Source organism: Ambystoma mexicanum, chromosome 7p (genome assembly GCF_040938575.1).
Source record: "Ambystoma mexicanum isolate Mex_15411 chromosome 7p, UKY_AmexF1_1, whole genome shotgun sequence".
Lineage (NCBI taxonomy): Eukaryota > Metazoa > Chordata > Amphibia > Caudata > Ambystomatidae > Ambystoma > Ambystoma mexicanum.
In genome coordinates, this window is record NC_090939.1 from 816,454,171 (window position 1) to 816,478,999 (window position 24,829).

Below are 24,829 nucleotides of genomic sequence, written 5' to 3' on the forward strand. Positions count from 1 at the left end.
ACTATGATACAAACAGTTCCTAGATTTTATCTTCTTGTTTGTAATTCAATACTCAAATTCATATTGTCTGTCACTATAAGCTTGCCTGTCCCTAGCCTTGGCTGTGTTGCCTCCGCTTTTTGTGCATTCTGCCAATACCGTTTTTCCCCCCAATCTATTCAAGAGTTTTAGCCGATTCTAGCAATTCTGGTTTTTAACTCACCATATATGTTTTTGCACCTTTATATATGTTCCCACTTGTCACTATATCCAGTTTTCCACTCTGAGGCTTTTATTATCCTATCACCACATCACGGCAGTAAATGCAGTCCTCTTTCTTTTTCCATGGTTGAAGACATTTCCGCATATGATCTAATTGGCTACCCGCTTGGCTGCTTTCTTTTAGTTCTAATGCAGTCTGGAGGCTCGAACTGCTGCGGACCGTACGTGACTGCTGCGCTGCACCAGATACAATTGTTTATACCAACAGGTGAGATTGTAACGCGGTACACCGTATATTTCACTGACAGGACTGTTGCACTATGTGGCAACAACTAAAAGTGCCCTGTATCATAACGGGCGCCTTAATACTAATCAAGGCATTTTGTCTCTCGGCTCTTCTCTTAACACAGAGTCACTGCCCAGGAATTCAAACCACTTAAGGCTAGATGTTCTACTTGTTGCATTAAAAGGCAGAATCTGCGGCATTATATTTTGGTAAGCGCGATTCAGTAATATGATATTTCAGTTCACACCATTAAATAACTTCCCCCTCCTTTTAGGCTACTGACTCAGTGTGTTTGTCTTGGTTCTCTTTCCCTGTTGGCGCCACCAGATGAACTCTAAATATTCACCAGAGGCGATAGATAACCTGTAACATAGGACCTCATCACGAGTTGGGCTGTATTCCCGGCTGTAATACTGCTGACTGTAATAGCCCTAGCACCGACCGGTCCGGTGATATTACCACCGGATCACGGGTTGGGCCTTAACGGTAAATCCCCATTCCTGATTGGGTCCATTGGATCCAATGGGGAATTTTCTGTGCTAATACTGCGGGCTAATACAGCCGGCTGTAATACAGCCAAAAACAGGGATTTTCACCACCAGAAAAAAGCTGGAGGTAAAACAGCTGATTTAGCACCCAACTCGCGATAGCGCCACCCCTTAAATGTGGCAGTAATACCGTTACCACCGCATTTAAGGGTTACAGCCCAACTCGTGATGAGGCCCATAGTCTTGTAATCTAGACAAGAACCTGACGATGGAGTTTCTACCTTGGCACCAATTGTTCATTTTACGCCATCGTCTGACAAAATGCTAATATTTCTGATTAGCATAAGGCTCTTAGGTAGGTAACCAAGCAATAACTTAACTGACTGCAACCCATTATTCTTTTTCTAAACTATTTCGTAAACTCTGAACGCACTGCTGGGATTAGCATGCTCTATTTGCCAACACTATGAAGTTTGGGCTGCACTGACTATTTCGGTTAGGCTAAAACACTGCCCTTACTCTCTATGACTGTTGTTGGATTCTTTCTAACTTTAGAATATAAGAGACAATCTTTAGGAAAACCCTTTCTGGGACTGACCACTCGGCACCACGCTCAAAATAACTATTTTTTCTCAGATATTTCCGATGGTCAGGGCATTTGCTCATTTTTTTTCCTCCAAGTTTTTTTTAACTGGTATTTCCGGTTCATTACTATATGTTCTTAACAGTTTTACCCTGTTCCTCTCCAGGGGCTGAATAGAGAAAACCTTTTTCCTGACGTAGGTGGTTCATCTTTTTTCTTTACCACCAAAACGCCAACTGTGCCATTGTGTTAGTTTGGGGATGATTCTTCACAACCTGAACAAGAGTCGGTGGCCCACCACGAATATATTAATTTACTCAAGTGGATGGCGTAGGCTTTTTTCTTTGCATCAGCCTCATCCTGGTATTTATCAGCAGGTCGATCTTTTCTGCCAATGACATTTTCATCTCTTTAAGTTATAAGACATTTTCTCTGTCTGCTGGCGTAACATGATGGTGTGAAGTAACTTGCTATTAATAAGCCAATGACAGTGAGTCATACTTTTTGATAGGATACTGTTTGGTGCCTCTTCAACAATTTCAGTTTCTTTTACAGTTTTTGAACTACAAAATGTATGTGCATATTTGTTAAATGCATATTCCGACAAGCGAAACTGTTCTGGATATAATTTGCTTTTTGTACTGGATGCTCTCTTTCAATAATCAGCTCCTCACTTGTATAGATTTGGTTCCACACAGGTGCATGTACATATGAATGTATTTTGCTAGTCTGTTTATGAATCAATTGTTCAACATTTGTCAGTCTGTCTGTTTATGAATGAATCCCTTAATATGTAAAAGTTTACTGTTCCTCCTTGTCTTTTGACATACTACTACGGAGGGCAAGTTACTGGTGAGATATTTCTCTCCCACCTCCTTTCTTTTGTTAATTTAAAAAAACTTGTTTTGTTTAATATTTTTTCTTGATTAATGATTTGTACTTTGTATGAACATAGTCCCATAGGTACCATCCTCTTTCAAACTATGTGATTTAATCACGATATTTATCTAATAAATGCCTTGAGCTTACTAATTATCTAAAAAGTTTTTTTTTTTCCCACAGGAACACCTTGTTGTCTTAGTCACTCCTGGAATTAAACATCTTTCCCCATCAAATGCCACACTTTTTCAGCCTTGCTGGATTGTCAACGTGACTCAACCCCCTAGCCAAGGAAAAGTTCTCAGGTTCGCACATATGCCACGTCTTGCTGAAATTGCCCTAGAGATACCACCTCCGATAGCAAATACTATTAGACTTTCTGTAAATAAATCTTTAGATACAGGAAATATGCCTCATATGCTTAAAAAAAAATAATCAATTAGACCTCACATTTGCGTAGACAGTCTGTAGCATGTGGGGCATAGAGTGCTATTGCTTACCAAGGGCGCAAATGCCTTTTCTCATTTGCACTTTACAGCAATGGGTGAGGCAGGGAGCTCTAGCCCATCCTGTTGACAATACCCCTTTAGCTCTCACCTTGTTTTATGTTACTTTCCTCCCCTTTGTGCGAGACACTCTTACCCCTCCTCCCTCCCTGCTTCCTCGTTCTGTCTCACTCTTACCCCTTCACTGCGATTCCTAGTCATTTCATCGAAACTGTAGCATCGAAATGCCACAGCAGCGAAACCAAAGCATAGTTTACCCATGCATCAACAGGCTATTACAGTAGTGCATTTCCATCTAAACCAGTCCATCGAAAATATAAATGGACTGGTTTAAATGGAAATGCACTTTTACATGTAAAAGATAGCATTTCAATGCATTTTTTTGTAATGTTAAAACGTCATATGGAGCTGTCCAGTCTTGAAATGTAGGCACTGGACAGCTCCTTGTAACGTCCAGTCCTGAAATGTAGGCACTCGACAGCTCCTTGTAACATCCAGTACTGAAATGTAGGCACTGGACAGCTCCTTGTAAAGTTTTAATGTTTTTTTTGTATATTGGGGGGATTAGAGAGCTCAGTTTTGCCATATTATTTTCGAAAAAATAGTGTGAAAAAAGTGAGCCTTGGTTTGTCTACATGATTTTGAAATATTCAGACTTGCTTGTTCGTTTGAGTGCGAGTTACTATTGTGCAGCAGAAGAGAAAACATTAACCTCGCGCTGGTAAATTGGTTCATCCCATGGGGCAAGGTACAAATACATGTAGATTTCAAGAGATCACTGCCAACCTGATGGCATATGTTTGAATTCGGTTTGGCACCTTTCTGGCTATCTTCATTACGCATTTGATTAAATGTATATCATTCAGTTGGGTCATAATATTGTCATTACAAATGCAATAATGAGATCAAGAAGAAGCTTAAACTTTGCTCTGGTCCCTGGGAAAGAGAATAGACAGAGAGAATAATATGTATCCTTTCGTTTATGCGGAACCCTGCTATGGGCTTATGCAAATACAGTTCAGACCCATCCTGTCAAGAAATCGTGGCTTCACACCGCAACCTCTTCTGTCCATCTGACGAAGCAAATATGCACTGATTTTCCAGACTCCCATTCAAACGTCTGAAGTCGTTGGCATCTCCCCACCTCGAAGAGCATATCTAATCTACTGGAATCCTGGACAATAAACAGGACGGATTTCACACAGGTTAACATACCACAGAGTTAGTAATGGTGTCTGTGTTGGATGGTATGAGAAGGTTGCTTGATGGTGGCGTCGTAGATGTGCTCATTTTAATACACTGGGCAGCTGCATTTGACACGATCAGCCACACCATCGTCCTGGGCAGACTTCAGTGGGTCAGCATTATGGAAACTACACTTCCATGGCTTCAAGATTTTTTATGGTAGAGTGCAGGGTGGCTGAGAGGAAGTGGAGCGCTTTGGGCTCATCTTCTGACAAACTGGCCTAACACCTGCCCCAAAGGAAATACAGACTCCGTCCTGTCGAAGAAGGGAGTCCACATCCAAGCCTGTGTCTCTGCTGCCTCTAACAACATGGCCAAACTCTTTAAAATCTGCAAGGAGCTGGCCAATCCTTCTGCAGTCTCCATCTCGCCTGTTCCCTTCCAGACCCTCTGCACAGCTCTGGCTTTTCACTTCACCAAAAAAGACTCAGGACATCCTGTCCTCTGTCCTACGCCTCTCCTACCCCTTTCCTACCTCTCTCGGCCCCCCTCTGGCCGTCTCTCCCTCTCTCCTCTTTCTCGCGATACTCCTCTATCCAACTCTACAAGCCTTCTCGTAATATGCACTCTGCCTCCTCGACTACTCTTCTGGATCCCTGCCCACCCTGTGCTTTCTCTCGCTTCCGCCCTTTCTTCTTGCTCCACTTGCATGGAATTCTCTTCTCCCGGACATCAGAGAAACAGTTCACATGGATTTGTTCAAAACCAAACTAAACGCCAGTTAGGCAGAATTACATGCAGTACCCTTTGGGAGCACTACACACAATTAAGGCTACAGGTGTAAGTACAAGCTCACCTTTGGTACAAACCTGTACTGCACAGTTATGTGGTAGCAGTGGCTGAGCAGCCAGACTTATCTCAAGAGGGATGTGAGCAGTACAAAATGTTACACAAAGGACTTGCAATGTCAATTGTTCAGAGTCTTGGATAGGATAGCACAGTTCTGGTAGTAAACGGTTAAGTCTTTGGCAATGTTCTTAGAAGTAGTTTGCCAGAAAAAGAGTTATATGTCGGATTAGGAGCGAACAAGACTTCAAAGTTGGGAAAGTTGTGCTCAGTACCTTAAGTATGAAGAAAAGCTGTAGCTGAGGCAGTTGTTCCTGCAGATCTCACTGTTCCTGAGCTTCAGTCGTGGGGAGAAGGAGGACGTCGGGAGGTTCCTGCACTGACCAGGGAAGAGGCCACAATCTTGGCAAAACGTCGGTTTTAAGGTGCCTGCGCCTTAAAGTCCACAAACTGGTATCCTTCTCACTGGCTATCCGGTTTTCAACAGCACTCTGATGAAAATTCGACCAGTATGGAGATGGTGTCCAGGTGGCTTACGCGTTGGTTGTTCCCACCAGCTCAAGGGAATAAGTCGTCCTTGAAAAGGCTTCTCTGTCGATGGAGTTTCAGGCAATTTGGACCTGCAGCAGGGCTTCACCGGGCAAACCAACGGTCCAGGAGTTGCAGCAGTAGTCTTTCTTCAGTCTTCCTTCAGTCTTCCTTCAGCTCGCCGTTCGTTCCAGCGGTCGACTCTGCTTTCCAAGTCCCAGAGACCTGCTTTTAAACAGTTTTCCACCATTCATTCCAGCCTGGCTGTCACTCACACAGCAGGGTGGCTGCCCTTGCCGGACAGTCAGCCGGCCAATCCCGCCAGAGTACATTCAGGTCTCCTATGAGACTAAGCACAGGGAGTTTCATGCACTTCCCTCACATCCTGTCCACCCCAGACACTCAAGTGCCAGAGGAGGGCTTCAGCACTGAAGCCCGCCAAAGGCCAACAAACGAAGGCACCAAACCTGGTTTGGCGCGCAGAGACAAACCCAAGAAGGACTTTTGCTAAAAGAAACAGCGAAAAAAGATGACCATAGTCTGTTTTTACAGAGGGGTCTTGGGCGTCATATTTAAAAACATGTCTGACCTGATTTTTAGCTACCGGTGTTCGCGGTCGGGAGAAATCATGGTAGTTCGATCTAAAACCACTGCCACCAGCCATTTCAAGAGGAAAGGGTAACATTTAACTGTTACATGAGTGTTTATGCCCAGGGGATGCTAGGAAACCCCTCCAGCACTCTATAGGAAGATAGTGTGTGCTGGGTCTATGAATTTAAAAAGACTAGCAAAGTCAGTTTAACTTTACATGCTCTAGGAGACAGTCGTCAGTCCCAGAGAAGGTATTTAAACTTTGGGAAGTATGAAAGATATCCCTGTGCCACTGCACTGAAGGTGCTTTGTGACACACAAGAAAAAGATGATGCCTATGGAGTTGTTTAAAACCCCAAATCCAAAGAACACAAAAGTTAAACGCACATCAAAATACATGAAAGAGTGGGAAAAAAGGCGCACACTCTTTCCAGGTAAAAATTACAATTCTAGAAATCCAGCAAAGTTGCTGGGGGTCTGAAAAGGTAAGGGAAATTGGCACATTCTTGATAAATCTCACTAACAAAGCCTACCCCCTCGCCTCAGAGTTACCCTCTTAACCTACCTCTCATCTGCCTGCTAGCTAACATTTTTCCCTCGCCTCTAACCTGCCTCTGTCCTCACTTCCTCTGCCTCCATTCTAGCACTTCACCCATCATGGTCATGTCCCGAGCACAGCTGGCCGTACTGCCTACCTGCACTTAAAGATGTCCAATTGGTTGTCCTTAATCTATGTTGTATGTCCATTTACGTATATTGTCCCCAGTGATTATTCCATTTACTCCCCTCCACAACCTGGTCAAAATGTCCCTCAAACTCCCCCCCATTGTAAGAAGCTCACTGCTTCCAGTCAAATCTGATTTTTTATCTATTGGATGTTGTTTTGTGATCAAAAGAGCATTGTTCCTCCTGCATATAAATTAAAATTCTTTAAAACAAATGAAAAAGTTGAACTTTGCACAGTTACTAAAGTATGGTTGAAGGATTGCAATGCTCTCGCTAGTTGGTATTGAGTGAATTTATATGTGATGCAGTCATGACCCCTGCCAAGGATGGTGTGGTTTGCGATGCATAGAGTTTTGAAGCAAATCCACCATTTGAACGGAAGCCAATGTAGTGTATGGAGGACTTGGGTGATGTGTTTGTATCTTTCAGTCTAAGGAACAGTCTGGATTCTATGTTTTGAACTCTTTGTAGTTTGTTGAGTAGGTAGGGACAGATGGCATAGTCTAGCCTTGAGAGTCTACATTTGACTACTGCCAGGTTCCTGTGCATGAAGGTCAGGTAGGGAAGATGAGTCACACTGTACGGAGCTGAAAGAAACTGAACCTTACAATACCTGTAATCTCTGGTTCCAGTTTAAGGTCACGGTCTATCATGATTCCAAGAATTCTGGTTTATCGTAGAGTTCACTGCAAGATACCAAGACTGTGAACTAAGAAAGAGACCACCCATCCAAGCCTCTTTACCGGGTTCTATTGGGTGGGTCAACTCCCCTCAGTCCACAACTGAAATAGCCTTGTAGCATCGATGGCGAGAAGAGGATGGCTACTCTAATCCCAGTCTAGAAAAATAAGAAGCGTGTCAATAAATAAACAAAGAAATAACCAACCCTTCTAGTTACCTGAAAGTTTTAGAATACCCACAAAGGCAGCAAGGACAGGGCCATGAGTATCTTTTCGTGCTAGATCTTACTTGGAAATATAGGTTAGACGTGGTATAATTTGAACACACAAAAGAATTATGACTTGGAAAGTTTAGTCGTAAAAGCACCCTCTGGAGAAAGGCTGTGATGTTAGCTCTATGATCATGAAACACAAACAGTGTATGAAGGCAAAGGGGAAGTGGAAGTTCTCGTTGGGAATCTCCTGATTGACCCTAACTAAACATAATCTTACTTAGTGTGCTGGCAGAGAAAGGTTTTCATGAAGCGTAATGTTGTTCTGACTATGTCTAAGGCATCTCTTGATCAGATGCCGTTGTCCAGTGCTGAGTGGGTCCTATCTGGATGCACCGGAAGTAAATAAACATGTTTCAGAGTGGGTGTGCCGTGTCTCTTTGTCCTGGAAGATGCCATCTTTGATGCAGGCGCCAGTCTTCGGGATACGTGCGGCTCCGAGAACAGCTTGTGGCTTAACAGGGAACTGGTGGGGAGCTTTTGCGGGTAAGGTCCTAACATAAGGTATGTGCTAGGGTTGTGTGTGTTTGTGTAAGTCATCTGTGAGAATGTAGATAGCCTGCATGCCATCTGTACAGGTGTAAGATGTGAAGCCTTGGTTGTTAAATTGTTCCAGTAGTGTAATGATGTAGAAGAGTAGAAGCAATAGATTGTATCCTTGGGGTAATCTGCGTGTCATCTTGCAAGAATGTGAACTGAAAGGTGCCAGATGAGTTGTTTTGGTCCTCCTGCGTGGGAATCAGATGATCCAGTATATGGTGCCTCGTTTTACTACAATAACAACTCGTTTTATTTTTGTTGGTAGGGCCTTATGGGTGACAGCTACAAATGTCCATCAGGGATGAGTGCACTTAGTGAGTTGAGGTCCATGTTTTTTTTCGGATGTCCCCCAACAAGCATACAGTGAATTATATACCTCTCTGTGTTGCTCATGAATGTGGGTCTTGTTTTCTACATGTATTAGTAGTTGGTAAATACATTTCTCAAGGAATTTGGTGATGAAAGGTGTGCTGGAGAGGGTTTTCTTGGACTTTTGGGCAAGATGTAAGTTTTTAGGTGAGATGTTTGATGAAGGCAATTGGTAAATAAGAGGGAGTACACGTGGGGCATTGCATCACATAACATTTAACCACACAAGGCTCAAATGATACTATAACTGGTTCATAGGTGGCAGAAGTGTTAGAGGCGTGGATGGTCACTGTAATAGTGCCAATACCAGCCTTTTCTGTTCATTCCATCCATCGTTCTCTTTCCTTAAGAGGGAAAGGGAAAAACCAAAAAAAGAATGCGAAGAAGGTAAGAGAAATCGAGATAAAAAGAAAGAAAAATCCAGCATCAGCTCTGGCACGGGGCAAGGACCATGATCCAAGCTAGGTGTGCACATTAAATGAAATTACCCTGTTGGGGCATAAAAAAAAAACATTCCCACTGCCTTACACTACAAATGCTGTAAAGAAGCTCAAAACAAGAACAGTTGTCGTGCACAATTAGAAATGCCTAAAGTTCTGAATGGGCAATTTGTTGAATGTGATCTAGAACAATGCTAATCCATAGGAACAGTATAAGCTATTGCATAAACATGTGCAGTTGATGTGATCCAGCCCGCTATCTGGTATCCTGAACACGGTTTGAAGTAAAATGCGGTGTTCCAAATACCAATTTGTTTAAAATCAAAAATGTGTGTCAGATGAAAACAATCATTCAAACATGAGTCAAAAAGAAATTCTAATCGTAGCCTGCACCAACATGTTTTGAAGATTATATTGGACGGTCTCTGAGCAAGGAATGTTTACAAGTGTGTTTTTATTTTGAAAAGCTTGGGGGAGCTTGAGAAACTTAACCACGGCAATTATAAATACAACCGTGTTGTATTTATAACTGCAGCAGCTTTCGCTTTGAGTATCCCGGACTCCCCCGGCTCGGGGGAGCCCGGGAGACTCAAAGCTGAAGACACTGCAATCATAAATAAAACACAGTTGTATTTATGATTTCCTTGTTTTTCTTTTTAAGTTTCCCGGGCTCCTCTGGCCCGGAGGACCCTGGGAAACTTAAAAAGAAAACCATGGCAATCATAAATACAACTCAGTTGTATTTATGATTTTGCTGGCTTTCGCTTTGAGTCTCATGGGTTCCCCTGGGCTGGGTGAGCCAGGGAGACAAAGCAAAAGCCACAGCAATCATCAATACAACCTTGTTGTATTTATGATTTCCATGGTTTTCTAACCATGGAAATCAATTATAAATACAACATTGTTGTATTTATGGTGTGCCTTTTATTGTAGGCAAGTCCAGGCAATTATGAATACTACTTCGCCGACATCCAGCAGAGTATTCATAATTGCTGCAACTTTTTCTAGTTTCCCTGAACACAGGAAACTAGAAAAGAAAGTTGCAGCAATTATGAAAACTCTACTGGCAGCCGGAAAAGTATTTATAATTACTCTGCCTTTCATTTTACGTTTTCTATGCTTCCCTGGGCTTGGGGAGCAGAGAACAAACGTAAAATGAAAGTGAAGGCAGCCTCCTCTCCATGTTAAGCTCTGCTCTGGTTGCAGTAAGCAAAAGGTCCCAGTAGGGGGCTTTTGCTGCTTGATTAGTGCAGCCAGAGCAGAGCTTATCAGGCACAGAGGAGGCTGCTTCATATCACAAAATGGATGCCCCCAAGTATACACTGAGCTTTATTTGCTCAAAATGTTACATAGGAACTTTCTTTAAAAATATGTTGTATATGTTTTTGATTATTGCCCATCATTTAACAACTGTCCAAGAGGTTATCTTGTGGATAACACCCACACATGTTATTTCCCAGCTATTGTAAGGTATGCCCACTCAACTTCATACTGAATGTAGGTAAGGCCTCTGAGAAGACACATCCTTCACTGTCTCTCAGGATATGCATGCTTAATTCAATGTCATGCCTGACAATTTGAAAGGCTGTGTAACGTAGCCAGTCAATCAGTCAAATATTTTTATTTCAGAAATGATTTCTTCCATAAAACTTACATGGCATAAAAAAGTTCAATTACATTACAGATAGCAAGTGTTAAAAAATAAATATCCAAAACAAATTAAAAAAAACCATATACATAACTAAGACCGACACAGAAGCCTATGCCCTTGTCAAACTCACTTCTGTCCTAGGCTGCGCCGAACCCATCCTCAACCGTACGCATGCCCAAGGACGTATTCTTGACTAGCTGCTGGATCATGGGTGTAACACATCTGTCCTTTCAAATGTCTGCTTCCCATGGTCAGACCACCATATAATCACTTACACCATCCCTATCCTAAGTAAACAGCTAAATGCTTGCACAACCACAGGCCCCATGTCATCCCCTCTCACCCAATTAGTAACTGCAACCTCACCAGCGCTCGCATCCTCCCCCTTGCTCAGCCATCCCATGTCCACCACCCAGGAAACCAAGGCTTGGTGACTCATTACAACTCAGTCCAAGGCAACGCAGTTGACACCCTGGCCCCCCTCAAAGCCAAAAACACCAGACACCACAACCCGTGCTTTACTACCGATCTCTGTGCCTTACGTACACAAAAAAGGGCAGCTGAAACCACTTGGAAGAATTACCCTACCACCACAAACAAAGCCTCTTTCTCATACAACGCCATAAAATACAAGCAAAGTATCCACACAGCCAAAGCCACTTCCTACAACAACAGAAATGCCAACACCCCGTCCAGTGCACGATAACTATTTGTTATCTACACGTAAGCTAGAAACCCCCATTGTTCTGGTAAAAGAAAACACCTAGTGTGGCAATGTCCAAGACAATTTAACCGGGATAATATGCAGCTCCAAAGCAAAATGACCACCAATCGTGCTCACTCGATAGTGGCCCGCCACTGCCTCCTCATCTTGGAATGCCTACAAATACCCCTCTTTTCCAATTTCAACCTATCTCATCCCTGACCAGGCCACCAGAATCAAGGGTCTCAAATTGTCCCAATGCAAAGGTGACATCTGCCCAGCATCACTCGTAAAAGACTGGCTGAACCCCTGCTTCGTCTAATCGCTGCCATCACCAACTCATCCTTTGCCATGTTCTCTGTCCCTACCACTCTTAAGGAATCTTGGATCTCCCCCCTGCTCAATAAACCTTCCCTAAACCCAACGATATCCACCAAATACCGGCCTATAACTACTGTCCTCTTCCTTCTGAAAATTGACAGAGTGGCCTACCTTCAAATTTGAGACTTCCTCAAATGTTACCACATTCTACACCCTCGGCAATCAGGCTTCTGCCACACACAAGACTGAGACGGCCCTCCTGGACCTAAAAATACAACTGGATGATGCAATCAATGTTGGAAAGCTTTCCGTCCTTCTCCTTATGTCGGACTTTAACCTCGTCGACCACCAGACACTTTGCCATCATCTCACGGCCTTTGCACACTTCTTGCCTGATACTGCCAAATGGATGTCATTCTTCCTATCCAACAGAACTTCCAGAGTTTTGGCGGGAAGGCGGTGGCAGCCCTCAAACCTATCTCCTGTGTTGCCCCCCCCAAGGGTCCTTCCTGTGTCTCGCTTCCCTCCTCAATATCTACACAAATCCCTCATTTGACCTTGACTCCCTTGGCACACCATATACAAACTATGACAGAATATGGAGAACAATATCATGCAAGAAATTGATTTGTGGTGTTCTACTGAAGGTCCACTTGCTGGCAAAATGTATAGAACAATCTCTTAGCGGTACACTTAATAACAGTGTGGTTTCAAAGGAAGCCCTATGAAATTTCAACTTTACTGCACATGGTCAGTACTGCTTAAATAACAGGGGTGCAAATAAATTCATCAATTTGAATAGGCGTGGTGTAGCACTCTATTAAGATGCACTGAAATGGAAAGCCTGCTGTGCATTGATTTCACAAAATATCAGAGTTAAATTAAAGTATTAATCTTACTTGTACTCACAATTCATCAGAGGATCCATTTGGAAATTTTCCATATGACCCCAATCCATAGTTCTGTCTACTTATGGCAATTACGATGGCCACCACTATTGCTGGTACACCTGTAAAGTAAAACAAATGTGACTACAGTGAATAAACAGTATTTGAGCTGTTATGAAAAACACATTATGCTCTGATTTACTGCTAGCCCTTTAAACTGATACAAGAATTGTGTGATTGTCCTTTACAAGGGTCTTACAGAATATAAATGTATGTTTTGGGGGTAATTTCAACACCCTAATGTAGTGTAAGGGCATTTACAATGCTTCCCTGTGCTAAGGCTGGTTTAACCCTGTCACTAGAAGCATTACATTCATGTCTGAAGAATGACCCCAGGTGGGGAAGGAATCCCTCCACCAAAAATGAAAAGAAACATGAAAAAAATGTGTCTTTTCCTGCAAGAAGACACTCCGCCCCTATGAGCTGCAATTTCACAGAATATGAATATAATATGCAAAGTATGTAATGTCCATTAATTGTATTAATAACTAAAAGCAATAGACCAGCAAAAGGAGATTACATTGTTTAAAGAGTCACCTATGACTTTCCTGTGTCCTTAAGCCACTGTTCCAAGGGCTTCAAAAGGGGGTAACGGGCCAACAGCCCAAGTTAACAGCCCGAGCTAAGTGAGGGTCATTATCAAGGGCTCTGAGTCGTTACCCTCCGTTCCAGCCCTTGGAACAGGGGCTCAAGGCCATTAGCACCACATGCTTCCAAAGCGGTAAACCGGGGTGCTAAACAAAGTATTTTCCTTCATTCAACGGGACGCGCGTAGCGTCCCAATGAAAGAAGGAAAATACTGTTCCAAGATGGCCACCATGGAAATAGAAGTAGGGCTCCGTGTGGAGCCCCTCTTCCCTTTCCATGGCAGCCTGCAGGAGTGGAGAGGAAGGAGCGGCGGTAGCGGGGGGTGCCGCTTCCGCAGAAATAAGGTAAGTGTGGGGTGGGAAGGGACAATAAATAAACAGGACGGAGGGTGGGAGGAAGATGGCAGAATGGGGACCCGGCCATCAGGTCGGATGGAACGCTGGCTTTCACCGGCGGGTCAAACATGCGTTCCTAATCACCTGATTGGCTGGCACCCCCTGCCTGTGTGCCAATACTAAATATATATTGACCCAGCCTGCACCACTGCAGAAATAGAAATTCTTGGAGGGAAAAGTTCTCTTGTATCCATCTGAAAAACCGGGAAGACTTGTCAGGGAACTTCTCCCTGTTTCTAGGTCCAGACACTGGACCCCATTCACTTTACCCTCCAGACTACTTTTCTTCACAGAAGATTAAAAACATCAAAGTAGCTGACATTTTGTGCAGGTAATGCAGAGCCACATAGAGCATTGTAGTCTGCACACTTCAATGGGAGTGCTGGCTTCCTGCCGGAAAGGGTTTGATGACACCTTTGAGAGCGAAGACATCATTGCAACTCGGCCCGGGTGCCTGTGCAGTAAATCAAGAGAATGAGAGATAAAAAAAAGGTAACAGCAAGAAACAGGAGTCCTCCGGAGCCACCATCTGCTCTCAGAGCCCACATCAGAGACCAATATCCTCACCAAGCCCAAAACTGGAGAGGAATCCCCTTCCCAGGTGCCCCATATGTTGACCAACAAACTTGATGCACATAGTTATCTGGATGCAACAAAGGCATGTCTACATTTGTGGAAGAACACTGCATAATATTCGTAAATTGTTTGATTTACTTGTGTCCTTGCTGCTAGTACTTTTCTTCTTATATGTTATACTTTTAATATTGGATTGTATTGCTTCTATTTTTTAATACTTACTCAGGTTGAACTCTTATTGTAGCCTACTTGTGTTTATTGGACCTAAAACAGTCTGGTTACCCGCGTAGCACTGTGCGATTTAAAACAGAAACCTCTCATGTTCCTGCCCGCACTTAGTTCACAAACTACATTACCCATTAGCCTTGTCATTTTTGTGTGTATATCTTTCTAAACCCGGCACGAAGGGGGCAAGCCAGTCTGTGCCGGCTATTTAAGGGCTCTGATTTGCTGCCGTATTCATCGATTTACTGTCCTTGCTGCTAGTACTTTTCTTGTTATATTATATACTTTTAATATTGGATTTTATCACTTCTATTTTTTAATACTTACTCAGGTTGAACTCTTATTGTAGCCTACTTTTGTTTATTGGACCTAAAACAGTCTGGTTAACCGCATAGCACTGTGATTTAAAAACAGAAACCCCTTGTGTTCCTGCACGCACTTAGTTCACACAAACTACATTACCCATAAAACTTGGTTTTGTGTGTACATCTTTCTAAACCCGGCGCGAACGCGGCAAGCCGGTCTGTGGCGCTCCGGTAGCTGCGAGGCTGCGTTTCTTTCATTTTTACGTCAGGTAAGACCAGATGAGTTGTGCATCAGTTTTGGCACTAATAGCCAAAGAAAAAGCTAATTCTGTGTTAAGAACTGCACGCCTTACCGAAGATATTTGGCGGGCAGGTTTACATTCTAGTATTATACATAATGTACAAACTACTAATACTGCAGCACTGATAAGCGATGCAGAAATACTGATATCACCTAAACAACTAAACTCTGAGACAATGATTTATGCAAACCTGCCTAACATTATTAATGAAGTTCCATATGATATATGGCATTAATAACATGCCTATACACAGGGGAAGAGGAAAAGGGTGGGAGGGGGGTGGGGACAGTGCAGTACATGGGGTAATAGAATAAATTAAAACAATAAGAGAAGTAGGGTCAGCTGGTGGCAAGGGTAAGTGCAGACATCAGGTGTCAAGTGCTGGTGGGGGACTGTAGGGATACAGAAAACCGTTCCCACGTGCAGGTGTTGCCAGGGAGGCAGTGGAAGTGTGTAGCTGGCAGGGGAGGGGACCTGGGCCTGCGATCCGAGGGTGTCCAGGTACCCAGTACAGTTTCAGCCAGAAATGCAGCAGGGGAAAGGAGGAGAGAAAGCAGAAGCAAAGAGGAAGGTTTTGAGGTGCTTCCGGAACCAGAGATGGTTCTCCTCAAGTTTCAAGGAGGCAGTGAGGCTGTTCCAGAGTGAGGCTGCAGCTGAAGAAAGATCTACCACAAACTCGTTGCTTGGAGAAGCGACTGACCCTGAGTGAGTTGGAGGCGGATGAGTGAATAGCTCGAGAAGGAAGATATTTAGGAAGAGAGAGTTGAAGGTATTAAGGCCCCGGGCCTCAAAAGGCCTTGTGGACAACGCAGAGGGATTTGTACTTAATCCTTGCAGCCACTGGGAGCCAGTGCAGAAATTTCAGTCCTGGAGAGCTCTGATCCCTGGGCTTGAGGCCAAGGACAAGTCTTGCAGTCCTGTTCTGGATGAGTTGCATAGAGTAGAAGCAGCCAGATTTCGAAAGAGGCTGTTGCAATAGTTCAGCCTAGAGAGAACCAGAGCACCGGGGACAGTGAGATTCTGGGAGAAAGGAGAGGAAAGGAAAAATACCTCTGAGGAGGTGCAGCTGGTAATGCGACTTCTTAGAGACGTCCGAGATGTGAGGAGAGAAGGAGAGTGTGGAGTCGAAGATGACCACAAGGTTTCTAGCCTCTCAGGTGGGGGCAGGAAGAGGGCCAAGAGAGGCTGGCCAGAGAGTGACAGGAAAGGAGGGAGCGGGTGTGCCGATGTAGAGAATCTGTCAAGGAGTTCCCCCCTTCTCACCTGGGTCCGTTCTTTGCCGGAGTCCTTGGTCGCTGCCTTCTTGCGGACGGACCTGGTTTTGAATAAGGCTGCCCGAGTCTCTTCCGACTCCAGAGTGCGTTCAAATTCCGGGGCACGGATCAGGAATCCGGGAAACTAGGAAGAGTGCAACTAGCACACGAGTCTAGGAGATAGGAAGAAAGGGAAGGGCAAGGAACGGGTTAGATGGACAGGAACAAGGAAACAATACCGCGAGCTACGGAGCACACGTCTGGTCGCTACTTTGCAATAGCATTGAGAAGCGTGGAGCAGTGGAGGGCGTGGTCTATTAACAGAGTACGCTACATCCAGCGCGTGGAGCGAGAAAGGGGTTTCACGCTTGATGGCCATGTTGGGAGTATTAGGGAGTGCAAGTCCCGTTGTGACAAGGACCAGGAAGCCCAAAAAGGGACGAGTTCTGCAGTTCATGACAGCATGCCTCCTCAAAGACCCTTTCCTCCAGGTTTGCCCGGGTGTATGAGGTGAAATCTTCTGAGCAACCGAGGGGCCTTGATATTAGACATAGGTTCCCAGGTTCTTTCACTAGGAGGATATCCTTTCCATTCAGCCAGGTATTGAAGCTTGCCCCGTTTATACCTGGAATCGCAAATCCGGGATACCTCATATTCCAGTTGATTGTCGACCAGCAGAGGAGGAGGTCTACAGGATTTCCGGGAGGATGGAATGTAGGGTTTTAATAAGGATGTGTGAAAAACTGGATGAATCTTCTTCCAGGACTCTGGTAGTTTGATCCGGTATGAGACGGGGTTAATAATTTCCTTGATGGGAAATGGACCATATACCGGGGGGCCAATTTGTTTGGCCGTAGATGTCGGGATAGTAATTTTGAGGACAACCATACTAGGTCGCCGACTGCATAAGAGGGGCCTGGTCTTCTTTTGAAATCCATATACCTCTTGGTCTGTTTCTGGCCTTCTCTAAGTATTCCTTGGCCTCCTGGTGTATGTTGATGAGGGTTTCGATCCAGGAGTCAACAGAAGGTACTGGTGTAGGATGAGGAAGAACAGAGGGTAAAACCGATGGATGGAACCCTTGACTACAAAAAAAGGGGCTGGTCTTGAGTGCTGAATATTCAGTATTGTTGTAGGTGAATTCAGCCACGGGTATCAGGAGTGACCAGTCATCCTGGACCTTGGTGGCGAAAAATCAAAGATACTGTTCCAGGGTCTGATTGGCACGTTCTGTGGCTCCATTGGTTTGGGGGGCGATACCCTGAAGAGAGGGCGCGTTGAATTCCCAGAATTCGACAGATGTTTCCAGAATTGTGAGACGTATTGAGGTCCTCGATCAGATATGATCTTGGAAGGAAGTCCATGCAGGCGAAAGATGTGTTCCAGAAAGATTCCTGCTAGTTCGGAGGAGGATGGGAGTTTACGCAAGGGCGTAAAATGAGCCATATGAGTGAACAAGTCTATGGTAACCATGATAGTAGTGTATCCTCGGGAAGGTGGTAGTTCCACAATGAAGTCTGTAGCGATGAATTCCCATGGCCTAGTTGGCAGTGTAGGTTGCAGTAGAAGACCCGCCGGTCTCTTGTTATGTTTATTTTGAGCACAGACAACACAAGCTTGGACGTACTGCTGTACGTCAATCTTCATCTTAGGCCACCAAAACTGTCTTTGTACAAGGCGAAGGGTATTGGTGATGCCACGATGTCCAGAGTGAAGGGTATCATGACAGAGGTTTATTATTCTCTGTTGTAATTTCTGTTTAGGAATGAGCAGTGCATTGTCCTTGAATAAATATCCTTCCTTGGCTCTTAGATTCCATTGATTTCTCCTTGACATACCCTTCCATAATTCAGAGGATTGGGTTTGCGCTCAGATTTCTTCCAGGAGGTTCACTGCTTGAGCTACGAAGATCCTGGGGGTAAACATCTTAGGATATGCCTTATCTTCAGTGGTTACGTAGTCAGGACGTCGAGACAAGGTGTCAGCAATCAGGTTTTGTGATCCGGGGACACGAGTGATGTGGAACTGCTACTGGGCAAAGAAGTAGGCCCAACGCGCCCGACGACTATTTCTACACTCCAATGACTGTAGAATCTGAAGATTCCGATGGTCCGTACGGACTTGGACTGGATGTCTAGCTCCCAGAAGTAGATGTCGCCATTCGGTGAAGGCTTGGCGGATGGCTAACAGTTCCTTTTCCAGAGGACGGAGTAGTCTGTTTCACTAGGAGTCAGGGTTTGTGAAAGATAAGCAATGGGGTGTTCCAGCCTATCCTCTAATTTCTGATTCAACACTGCTCCTATGGCATAATTAGAGGCATCCGTTTCCACTAGAAATGGTCGGCTTATGTCGGGTTGGGCTAAGATAGGAGCATGTGTAAACTTTGCCTTCAAACGCTGGAACGCCATTTCTTGCGGTAGACCAGATAAAAGGGGTGTCCTTCTTCAAGAGAGCAATGATCGGTTGAACAATCTCGGAAAAGGTGGATATGAACTTCCGGTAGAAATTGGCAAGCCCCAGGAAGGATTGAACTTGTTTCACGGACGTGGGAGCAGGCCATGCCAGAATGGTCTTTACCTTTGAAGGGTCCATACCAATTCCCTCTGGGCTAAGGATAAATCCTAGGTAGTGAATAGAGGTAACGTGAAACAAGCATTTTTCAGGTTTGGCTAAGAGTTTGTGTTCACAGAGTCTTTGTAGTACTGCCTTTACATGTTCTTCATGCTTTAGAGGGTCCTTGGAAAAGATCAATATGTCATCCAGATATACAATGACGAAGAGAAACATGTCATAGAACACCCTATCCATAAAACGTTGGAAGACTGCCGGGGCATTAGCTAGTCCAAAGGGCATGACCAGGTATTCGTAATGGCCAAAGGGTGTTCTAAAAGCGGTTTTCGGCTCTTCTCCTTCCCGGATAGGGATCAAATGATAGGTACCCCGGAGATCCAACTTGGTAAATATTACTGCGCCTCTCACGGCTTTCAGGATATCCGAAATCAAGGGTAGTGGGTACCGGTCTTTGAGGGTGCATTGATTTAGGCCACGATAATCGAGGCAGGGTCTGAGTTCCTTGGTATCCTTCTTGGGAACAAAGAATAACGAAGCACCAGCTGGAGATTTTGATGGTCTTATGGTGCCGTTCTCAAGGTTGGTATCCAGGTATTCTTTGAGAGCCTTTTTCTCGGGTTCAGAAAGGATGAACATTCTGCCGAAGGGAATCACTGCTGAGGGTTCTGTATCTATTGCGCAGTCCTCAGGCCCGTGTGGGGGTAAGGCCTGGACTATGGCAGTCGAAAACACATCAGCGTATCCTTGGTAGGCCTCAGGGACTTGTATGATATTAGAAACCATGAGTGGCGTTTCTTGGTCTATAAGCGGTTCCTTAGGGGGTGTTAAAGGTTGCAGGAATAGACAGTGAGACATATAAAACTCTGAGCCTAGGAATTGCGATCCCGCTGTCCAGTTGATATATGGATTGTGTTTTTGTAACCAGAGCATACCCAATACCATGGGGTAGTGGGCTGACTTAATGATGTCGAACCTAATCAGCTCTTGATGGTAATTTATTGAGAGATGAATCTCCTTGGTTTGCAGGCTTATGTGCCCTGAAGTGAGGGGTCTTCCGTCGATGGCTTCCACAGGCTGCATGGTACTTTGTGTCTGGTACGGAATCTGGTGACTAGCAACCCAATCTTGATCAATGAAGATCCCCATTGCTCCGCAGTCTACCAAGGCCAAAATGGAATAGGTCTTACTCTGGGAGGGTGATAGAAAGGCCTGTAGTATGACCAATTTGTTTTGTCCAGGAGAGTTCAAGGATGGAATTGATGTGGAGCAAACATCTCTCTCCTGAAGCTCTGCTCCATCTAGGATCGGGAGCTGGCGTTTCCCGAACACCGAGGGGGGCTAGAGGACATTCCCTAACCAAATGCTTGTCCGAAGCACAATATATACACAACCCTGTATGAATTCTTCTCATCCTTTCTTGCAGGGATATGGGTCCACGGAAGGCTCCTATCTGCATGGGTTCTGATTCCGTGACTGAGCCTGGATTTGTGTCCGTTCTGACGGTGCTCTCAAAGGACACCTTGGAAGGAATTCCCCTGGATTTCTTCTTTTCAGTCTTCCTTTTCTGGATACGGAAGTTTATTTGCATGGCAAGGTCTATTAGTGCCTGGAATGAGTTTGGTCGAGCCACTCTAGCCAACTCATCCTTAATCTCATCATTCAGTCCTCTTCTGAACAGGGTAAAACTCGCTTCAGAGGACCAATCAGCTTCCTTTGCCAATTGTTTGAATCAGGTCACATAAGTGAGCATATCCTGGGAACCCTGCTGAAAGTCTAACAGACGTTCCTGGCCACTAAAGACCTGCTCAGGGCGATCAAACATGTTTTTAAGGGCCTGTATGAACCCATCATAGTCATTTAGGAGGGCATCGCCGGAGTTAACGAAGGGTGTGGCCCAGGTTAAGGCATTCCCAGAAAGGTGGGAAATTATGAAACCCACCTTAGCCCTGCAGGGCTTTAAGTGGGGTAAGAAATCTAGGGGGGGCCCTCATTTGGGGGCGTGGCTTGTGGGGGGCGTGGCCTAAAACGTACGCAAATCGTAAGGTATGCACATACATATATATGCATGTTATATATCTGTGTGCGTACCTTACTAGGGTTTGTGTACTTTGCAAGCCATCTTTTCTAAACATAGAAATATTTATTTCTATGTTTAGAAAAGATGGCTTGCAAAGTACACAAACCCTAGTAAGGTACGCACACAGATATATAACATGCATATATATGTGTGTGTGTGCATACCTTACGGTTTGCCTACTTTTCAGGCCATTTTTTTTTTTAAACATTTCGGTTTTATAAAAGATGGCTTTGAAAGTACACAATTCAAGCCATATTTTATAAAGCTTTGACTACGGACAAAATTGTCCGTCGGCAAAGCTTTATAAAAGATGGCTTGAATTGTGTACTTTTCAAGCCATCTTTCATAAACCTCGAAAAATGTCAAGGAATCCCCAGGTTCGCCGAGGGTTAAAGACGCCTCGGCGTCCTGGGGAAACAAAGGGACAGTAACTGCCTCTGGTGACCCCTCGCGCGAGAGGTCACCAGAGGCAGTTACTATGACTTACAGAAGTGGCAGCCAGGCACAGCATCGCTGTGGTTGGCTGCCACTTCTGTCAGATCGCCTGACTTCAAAACAGGCACATCTCCCGTCGCGGCTGCCGCCGCGACGGGATAATGCATCCCGCCAATGTTGCGTGTGGTGGGACGGGGGCCCCGGCAGGGCCCCGGCTCAGTCCCACTTTTTGGAGACTGCCGGGGCCCGGCCCCGGCAGGCCCCGGCCCACTTAAAGCCATGTAGCCCTGGGAGTTGAAAAGTAATAGGGCTTAAATGTAAAGTGGACCAAACATGAATCCAGGAATCCACAAAGGGTTTTTGCCGACCCATCGTATTTGTCAACCATGCCGCCCAGCAAGACACTTTCCTTTCTGGCAGAATCCCGGGATAGGACCAATTGTTTAAGTGCGGCATTTTCCGCCTTGAGATTCTGTACCTCGGTTGATAGTTCCTGCATGCAACGCATCAGGTCCTGAACGGCAGCTTCCATGTCGCTTTCGAGTTCGGTCGGGTGGCGTCTCAAACTGTCAAGGAGTTCCCCCCTTCTCACCTGGGTCCGTTCTTTGACTGAGTCCTTGGTCGCTGCCTTCTTGCGGACGGACCTGGTTTTGAATAAGGCTGCCCGAGCCTCTTCCGACTCCAGAGTGCGTTCAAATTCAGGAATCCGGGAAACTAGGGAGAGTGCAACTAGCACACAAGTCCAGGAGATAGGAAGAAAGGGAAGGGCAAGGAACGGGTTAGATGGACAGGAACAAGGAAACAATACTGCGAGCTACGGAGCACACGTCTGGTCGCTACTTTGCAATAGCATTGAGACGCATGGAGCCGCAGAGGGCGTGGTCTATTAACAGAGTACGCTACGCCCAGCGCGTGGAGCGAGAAAGGGGTTTCGCGCTGGACGGCCATGTTGGGAGTATTAGGGAGTGCAAGCCCCGTTGGGACAAGGACCAGGAAGCCAAAAAGGGACGAGGTCTGCAGTTCATGACAGAATCTCAGTCTTATTGGCATTAAGGCAGAGATCATTGGCAGCACACCAATCCTGGATAGCAGAAAGACAGTCAGAGATGAGAGACAGAAGAAGTGGCCGAAGGTAGCCTGAAAATGAGCTGAGTATCATCCACATAGCACTGAAAGTTGGGGCAGAGAGCAACAATGCGGTGGGCAAGAAGTGCCAGGTATTGGTTGAACAGCCAGGGAGAGAGGTTAGACCCCTGGGGGCCACCAAAGGTAGAGATAGAGGAGAGGAAGGACCCAAGTTGGACCTGGGAGGGTCGATCAGAGAGGAAAGAGGCAAGCCACACCAGGGCCTGACTGGTGATACCCAGGTTATAACGGAGACGGTTGAGCAGGATGGCATGGTTGACCGTGTCAAAGGCAGAAGAGGGATCAACTAAGATGAGGACACAGGGGGTGTTGGAGTAAAGGTTGGAGAGCAGGTCTTCAGAGCAGGTCTTTTTCTTATGAAGAAAAAGAAACACTGACCAGTAACAAGAAAGTGAATGCTGATCTTAGTAACACTAACTAGAAAATAACTTCCCCTGCAACAAGAGTAACGAATTGAACGTTAACACTCACTCTGGACTGAAATGTCAACTACTAAACACATGATCTTTGATAAAACATGACCTGGAGGTATCTGTATACATCTATTAGTTGAATATTGATCTCTTTGCTCTCACAGAGACATGGAATCAAGCAGCAGCAGGCCCTGCGTTCACGCTAGCTATACCCCGGGGATATAAAATCAAATGTCAAGACATGAGGGGAAAGGTGGGGGGAGTAGTGGTGATATATAAAGATACTTTAGATCTTTTGAAAGTCGACTCCATAAACTTCGAGAATTGTGATATTCTGCACATCAAAATTAGAACAGATGCTGAGAATACGACAAACATGATTCTTGTTTACCAACCTCCCTCCCTATGTTAGACTTTTCAAATCAGCTATGTGATCTACTTTTGGCTTCGTTAAAACCTAACTCAAAAACAATCCTCATGGGGGACTTTAATTATTGGCTATTAGACGAAAGCGACTTACAAGCTAAGTCCCTGAATAAAGCCTTGATTGACCTGGGCTTCACACAATATGCGACTACCCCTACACACAAAGGGTAATGCGCTTGACTGGTTAGCAGGCCATAATATTACTCTAGCCACCCAAGACATATGCCCCTGTCCCTGGTCCGACCATTTCTTCGTCCTCTTTATAGTGGTGTCTGCAAAAAATGCTAGAAGGAAGAAATTGGTCACCTTCATAATTCAATGTAGAAATGTAAAAAATCTCACATTAAAAGCACCGGATCCATGGCTTACCCCATTGCAAAAAAATGTGAATGCATTTACTCCAGTAGAAGACATTAACATCTATCAACACACATTACAGGCAGCTGTTAATGTGCTCTCTCTATTGCGCAGTAAGAAAGTTACTCTAAGAGAAACTAACATATGGTTCTCTCCAGGTATAAAAAAGCAGAAAAATGACCAAATTATAGCACTATATAGGTGGAAAAGAACACTTGCTGAATCTGACAGAGAACTGTATAAAATGACAGTAAAAAAATTTAAGCCAGCTGTTTCAGCAAAAACAAATTATCTGAAAGACCTTATTTCCAAGGCTCAATCCCAACCGAGAGAACTTTCTAATGTTCTTAAAGAGCTAGAAACTCCTAAGCAAGATGAATCTGAAATACTTATTAGAGACACCAAATGGACTCTAAATTAAAGATTATTAAGGGGGGGATTGCTATATCAAAAGAAACAACTTCTATGATTCACTTTGATACTGGAGATGACAAATGTAGAACCTGGAAAGCTGAGGAACAATTAACTTTTAAATCAATAAGTGAATCTGAGATGACCCTAAACATTAAAAACCTTAAGCTTACAAATTGCAAGGGGGACGTTTGTCCAGCCCTTGCCATCAAGACATGTTCATCTACGCTTATTCCAACTTTATGTAGTTTTGTGAATGCCTCATTCAGGCACTGTTATTTGCCCAGAAGCATAAAAAACTCATGGGTCACACCACTACTGAAGAAACCTGGCCTATGTTGGAGAGACCCTCTGAATTATCGGCCTATCTCGAACTCTCCGTTTCTCCTAAAAATACTAGACTGCGTGGCATACCCGCAAGTCCTCAATAATTTTAAGACACATTGGGCCTCATTCCGAGTACGGCGCTAACCAATGGCGCTATTAACGCCTTGGTTGACGCCGTACCCGGACCGGCAGCGCCTTGGTGGATGGCGGAATTACCGCCCCATTCCAAGGTTGGCGGGGCGGTAATTCCCCAATCCCCATTTACCCTTCCCCATTCCCA

At 44.8% G+C, this 24,829-nt stretch overlaps 1 protein-coding gene across 14 annotated transcripts in view; it reads right to left on the bottom strand.

Annotated features, from left to right (window-relative positions):
- The window catches only part of ADGRG2 (adhesion G protein-coupled receptor G2), an 835,692-nt gene that overhangs the window by 55,880 nt on the left and 754,983 nt on the right, over positions 1-24,829 (bottom strand). For all 14 annotated transcript variants that reach the window (XM_069636971.1, XM_069636968.1, XM_069636965.1 and 11 more), the window contains one exon: positions 12,705-12,804. In XM_069636971.1, the coding sequence (XP_069493072.1) occupies positions 12,705-12,804 (100 nt within the window). The remainder of the gene's footprint in view (positions 1-12,704; positions 12,805-24,829) is intronic.